Source organism: Capricornis sumatraensis, chromosome X, assembly GCF_032405125.1.
Source record: "Capricornis sumatraensis isolate serow.1 chromosome X, serow.2, whole genome shotgun sequence".
Taxonomy (NCBI): Eukaryota; Metazoa; Chordata; class Mammalia; order Artiodactyla; family Bovidae; genus Capricornis; species Capricornis sumatraensis.
The window spans coordinates 9169534-9175963 of record NC_091092.1 but is presented as its reverse complement, the minus strand read 5'-3'; the positions used below and the strand labels follow the sequence as shown (position 1 = coordinate 9175963).

Here is a 6430-nt window from a genome sequence, read left to right as displayed (position 1 = left end):
TCTCAAAATCCCTAATTTGGTCTCTTAATCTTGCACATATCTCTTTGAATAGTCCCTACATTCAAGTTTCTTGAACCAGCCGAGTTGGATTCTTTTTCCTGCTGGGAATCTATGCTGATAAAGATGTGCTGATGTAGGGCCTAGATCTATTGCTGCTATTTTGTTTCCATCAGAGTGGTCAGCTCAAGGGTGAAGCTTATATGTAAGTAAGAGCATGAAGAGAATATTAATCAAATTGTACTTGAAGCCACATATCTTCTGAATACAACTTATTGAAATAAGAACAGGTAGATACTTCTTTAATATGATAAAAATATATATGAACTTCTAACAAGAAGTTCTTCATGCTTGAGGAATAAATACTAGAAGCATTCCCATAAAAATCAGGAAGAAGACAAGGCTGTTATTTTTCACACAATTATTTAATTAATTGATTTATTTAAATTGGAAGATAACTGTACTATTGTGATGGTTTTTGCCATACATGAATTGGCTTCAGGTATACACATTCACAGAATTAAACACAGTATTTATATTGGAAAGGAGGCAAGATTATCATTACTGCAAATGAAACAAACCTGACAGAGTCAATTAAAAACTATTTGAAACATTAGGAACTCCATAAAGAGGCTGGTTATAAAATCATTATGCAAAAAACAATCACTTTCATATATAAAAATAATAAACAGTACATGTAAGATAAATATTCAATTTCTAATAATCAGGAAAGGTAAGCTACTTAAGAATAAACTTTAAAAATATGCAAAATATATTCATTCACACAAATATTTACTGATAAACTACAGTGTGCGAAGCAATGTTCTAAGAGTCATTTTTTTATGATATTTATATTGAAAAGGAGGCAAGATTATCATTACTGCAAATGAAACAAAGCTGAATCAATTAAAAACTATTTGAAACTTTAGAAACTTCATAAAGAGGTTGCTTATAAAATCATTATGCAAAAAGCAACCACTTTCATATATAAAAATAAACAGCATGTAAGATGTTCAATTTCTAACAATCATGAGGAAAGATAAGCTACTTAAGAATAAACTTTAAAAACACGCAAAAGATATCATTCACATAAGTATTTACTGATAAACTACAGTATGCCAAACAATATTTTAAGAGTTATGTTTTTTATGATATTTATATTGAAAAGAAGGCAAGATTATCATTAATGCAAATGCAACAAAGCTGAGAGACTCAATTAAAAAGTACTTGAAACTAAAAACGTCACAAAGAGGTTGCTTATAAAATCACTATGCAAAAAACAATCAGTTTCATATATAAAAATAAAGAGCCTGTAAGATATTCAATTTCTAATAATCATGAAGAAAGACAAGCTACTTAAGAATAAACTTTAAAAAATATGCAAAATATATTCATTCACAGAAGTGCTTAGTGATAGCCTACAGTGTGCCAAGCAATGTTCTACTTTTTTTGTTTACAGTTTTTAACTTGTAAAAAACACATTTCAAAATAAAAACAAAATCTCACATCATACAAATGTTTATAATTAATCTAAGCAACACACATACATGTTCAGTTGTAAAATGTTAACTAAATTTCTGTGACATATATGCTTTTTTAAATACCAAGAACATTACAGAGTTAACAAGAGTCCTATGGATAATCTAGTAGTCAATGTGTTTTTCTTAAGTCTTCACTTTAACGCTGTTATTTCAGCACAGGTAAGCAGTCTTTCATATGCTGGAACACTGGAATCTTCGCTTGCTACCGTATCAGCTGCCTTGCAAACAAGAAGCCAACCATTTAAAAAATGTTTTAAGTGAACAACTTGCGGACCCCAGGGATGAATAGACCTGAAGAATGCACAATTATGAGCATTTGCAACCATCTCAACTGTGGCAGAAGACTGTTCATGCCGTTTCTGAAACGAGATCTCAAAGCAACATAGCTGAAAATAAACGATGTTAACAAAAAAGTGGCATATGCACAATTTCTCCACCAATGTGTGTGTGAACCATTTAGTTAACTTTTCCACCTGAAAGAATGTAACAGAAAACTGAACAACACGTTTCACAATCTCATTAATATTCACAATTAAAGCGGCTACAACTCAGCACACTGCATCTCCAATGCTGCCCAGAGCCAGTTTATACTTAAATTACGTTCTTTACCCCAAGTGAACGTTTGTCCACAATCACTGGCCAGTGTACATATGAACGAAAATTTCTAGATTTGGGGAGAAACATGCTGCTCTGATCACCTTACTTTGCTTCTTCTGCTCCTTGACTCAGGCTTACAAACCTTTTCATGTTACTCTCTTTTTTTGTGAGCTTTCTTGCCTGTGGGGGTGGGGGTTTGGGCCTGCTGACCCTGCCCGCTTGAAGAAGCTGCCTGCTGTGCTGCTCTCTGCTTTAATATTATCCAATCATATGCGTAGTCATATTGGTAATTCAGGGACCTGAAAAGAGTGCGGAAAAGCTGCCTCAGGTAGTTGTAATCCGGGTCTTCCTCAAAGCACAGACCACGACAATAGTTTAAGTATGTAGCAAATTCTGTGGGAAATCCATTACATAAAGCTTCAACAGATGTAGCCATCTTTTTTTCGCAAATCTTCTCGTATTTTTGCTTCATTGTTACAGCCTTTATTCCTTGCCACGGCAGGCTGCTTTTAGCAAAATACATCAAAACATATCCTAATGATTCCATGTCATCTCGGCGACTCTGTTCAATACCAAGATGTGAATTGAGGCTAGTATACCGAGCAGTGCCAGTGAGACTTTTATTTTCTTTGTATGGTATGTGTTGCTTTGTCCTGCTGTCTCTGTACCTTTTGGCCAAACCAAAATCAACAAGGAATACCTGGTTTGAGCTTAAGGAAGCTGGGTCCTGAGAAGTACTATCAGTCATGCACCTTTTCCTCTTTCCTGCTTGACATTCTAAACACACATTACGGCGAGGCCCAGCACCCATTAGGAAGTTATCTGGCTTAATATCTCTGTGTATAAAATCCTTTGTATGCAAATATTCGAGTCTACTGATCATCTGGTCAGCTAACATGAGTACAGTTTTCACTGTGAACCGTCTTGAACAGAAATTGAAGAGGTCTTCGAGGCTAGGGCCAAGAAGATCCATGACTAGCACATTATAGTCGTTTTCCTGACCATACCACCATACGCGGGGAACGCCAATCCCACCCTGAAGACGCTTATAGAGTCTGCTCTCATACAGTAGCTGGGGATGCCTCGCATTCTGAGGTTCTAGCTTGACTGCCACTTCCTCACCATTGGTGATATCGATCGCCAAATAGACTTTCCCGAAGGAGCCAAACCCGATCTTTTTTACCAGCTTATACTTCCCTCCAGCGATGAATTCGGACCTGGAGCCACTGCTGCTCGCCATTCTGTGAGACAAAGATGGAGGCTGGGGCTAAACCTGGATACCTCTAAGGGGAGGATAGAGGCCTCGAGTACTCATCCACCGAGCAAAGCAGGGGAAGGCGAGGCGGCAGGCGGCAGGCGGCAGGCGGCAGGAAACAGAAACCGCTGGCTGTTTCTCGGGGTTACAGGCCCCAAAATCAGCCAAGCAGAACGGGATCACTGCTGCCGTCAGTTTCTTTTGGCCAAGCCGCTGAGGGTTTGAGGGGGTTCTCGAGGTTACTAGGTTTCTCGTGGTCGCCACCTCTGCCTTACTTTCTCGGTGAAAAAGTGGAGCACTGAGTTAGGGCCGTGAAACCGCTGCCACCGGCTCGAAGGACCTCCGTTACACCACAGACGCCACCATCTTGTCAGTCCGTCACCAGCCAACACAAAATGTCTCCAACTCCCGGAAGCCTATTATTCAGCGTGGAGCATTCTGGGAAAGGAATCTGGGCGTCTTATATTTTTAACGTACAAATTCTGCTGGGAAAATAAATGAAGGCAAATAACTAGAAAAACTGGGTTCCCAAGTGGAAAAAATATTCGTTTCCCCAGAAACTTATCTTGTAACTTCATTTAGATTCCCCAGAACTTATTCATCTTATAACTGGAAGTTGGTACCCTTTGACTAACAGTCCCCCATTTCCCCTTCCCGCAGTCCCTAGCAACCACAATTCTACTCTGTTTTTATGAATTTGGCTTTTAGGTTCCACATATAGTACCATCCATCTCGTCAAAAATAGCAGACTTTCCTTCTTTTCTATGGCTAAATAATATTCCATTACACATATAAAAAAATAAGCTGCTTAAGAATTAACAGGTTCCCTTTTCTCCACATCCTCAGCAACACTTGATATCTCTTTTTTTTTTATAATAGCCATTCTAACTGATGTGAAGTGGTAACATTGTTTTTAATGCAAGGCTTTATTGGAGCCTCTGCAGCAGCAGCGGGGAGCAAGAACAAGCAACAGATTCCCTTGCTTGCTCGCTCCCTGAGGGGAGGTGAACTTGTTCCGCATATGGAGTGAGGGTAGGGGTGTGTTCAGGTGCTGGGCCAGAGGGGTGGCTTAAGCGGTTTGCGGGGGGTGGGTGGGGTGGGGCTGCTCAGTACCCTGCTTTTACACCCTGTTTTTGTTCCACGCTCTTCAAAAGGGGCAGTTGAGTTTTTTTGACTGTATCTTTTGTCCACAATTTGCCCCAACCGTGTATTCTTGCAGTTACTTTTAGTCCGATAGTTTCTTTGTATTGAGTTGCTCTAAGAGAGGTATGTCTAGGTATAAGCATTGCAGCACTGCAGCAAAAGGTCTCCGGTCCCTGCCTGTTCCTTTCCCCTCTGAGAGACTCCACATCCTTATTGTTAATCGGTAAGGACTTGACTGCCTCTTCTGACACGTCTTCCAACTGGAGGAGGGCCACAGACACGAGCTGATCCTAGAGGTGTAGAAGTCCCTCAGTGACTGTTCCAAGGATTTGTCGGGACCTGGGCCAGCTGCTGGAATAGGTTGAACTCCTTGAACCATCAGGAGCCTTACTTCAAGCTTTGTATCCTAGAAGACACAAACTTACAAACTTAATGTTAAACAAAGAAGTGCTTGAAAAGGAGAACTATAATAGCCATTAAAGGGCCTAGAAAGGGAAGGAACCAGGTTAACTTTGGGAGGGTTCCCTTAACTGTTGACCAGAGGAAGTGATGTTGCCCCTGCCAGGAAACCATTCTGCTTAGGTATATATTTTTGTTAATCGCAGGGTTAAAGTTTAACATATTTATCTATTTTAGAATGGAAGATCTGGACTTGTTGGTCCCAGGAGTCCTCCCTTGGACTGAAAAGTCTTAGTCACAGGTTTACAACAGTAAGGAAGACAACAGAGCACTAGAGAAGATACAGTATAAATCAGTATGACTGATTTACTGAAAAGAAAAGCGTTATTAAAAAAAATGAAAATTTCCTGCCAGAAGTCTTTTTATACTTAGTGAGATCCAAGAGAACAAATTAGAGAATCAGTTTTCAGTTTTCCCACCCATATTGAATAGTGAGGATTGGTGGTTAATTGCCTGCTGAAATCAAGTGGCTTGTCTAATTTTCTCAATGTTGGTTTCTACCTGGTATGGGCATCAGGGTTGCTTTTTCTGGGAAACCCTGGTGCCCCGGGCTCCAAGGAAATTAAGGACTTCAATAGTATTCTGATCTGAGGCCTCCATGGTGGGGATGCATATTTATATGTCCTCTACATACTACAGAATGGCCCCTTCTTTTAGGTGTATTTCCCTCACCCAGGGCCTAGGTGAACAAGTGTGGCCTGTCCTGAAAACTCTGAGGCAATACTGTCCAATTATATTGGCCAGAGTGGGGGTTAGTCCACTTGAAGGCAAATAGATACTGAAGTGAGAGATGAACTGGGATGCAAAAGAAGGCATCCTTGAGGTCAAGCACAGTAAAACATTTGGCATCTCCAGGAATCTGGACTAATATAAGGATTGGCCAAAGGTGATGGATAGGGACCACTGCATCGTTTACTACTCTAAGGCCTTGTACCATTCTATATTCCCAATTTGGTTTAACTGGCAGAATAGGGGTATTGCATGGAGACTGACAAGGTACTAAGAGGTGATGTTGTAAGTATTTATCTATGAGGGATTGCAAACATTTTTTCTTTGAACTTTATGGGATCCTCTCTCGTTAGGATAAGCGACTTACAGTTTAAGGTTAATTTTTACAGATTGGACACTTATAGCCTTCCCAGGGATTCCTTTGTCCCAAACAGCAGGGTTTACTGCATGTAGAATATGGCTGTGAATAGCACCTTGCTCTTCCAGCTGGTCTGTCTTAGAGTCAAGAAAAGGGACTGCTCAGGGCCTCCTTATCATAATATGGCTCCTAATAATAACATGGATCCCAGAGGTCTTCCCTAGTAGTGGAGTAGGGCACTCAGGCACAACTAAAAAGGCAGGTGAGATCAAACACTGTTCAAACTGGCAAGTGAGAGGCCCAGTGAAGTAACAGGCGTGAGTCTTTCCATCAACACCAGTCACAGTACAG

At 40.2% G+C, this 6430-nt stretch overlaps 1 protein-coding gene across 1 annotated transcript; it reads right to left on the bottom strand.

Annotated features, from left to right (window-relative positions):
* Positions 1 to 2286: 2286 nt before the first annotated feature.
* Positions 2287 to 3375, bottom strand: LOC138071076 (casein kinase I-like). The gene is made up of 2 exons (XM_068962497.1): positions 2923 to 3375; positions 2287 to 2835 (listed from the first exon to the last, which is right to left on the bottom strand). Exons 1-2 carry the CDS (start codon positions 3373 to 3375, stop codon positions 2287 to 2289), a joined length of 1002 nt encoding a protein of 333 aa, XP_068818598.1.
* Positions 3376 to 6430: the final 3055 nt, after the last annotated feature.

Coding starts and splice junctions, on each gene's coding strand:
- LOC138071076 (XM_068962497.1), bottom strand. CDS start 3,375: ATGGCGAGCAGCAGTGGCTCCAGGTCCGAATTCATCGCTGGAGGGAAG. Junction 2,836..2,922: donor GTGCTGGGCCTCGCCGTAAT/GTGTGTTTAGAA, acceptor AGCTCAAACCAG/GTATTCCTTGTTGATTTTGG.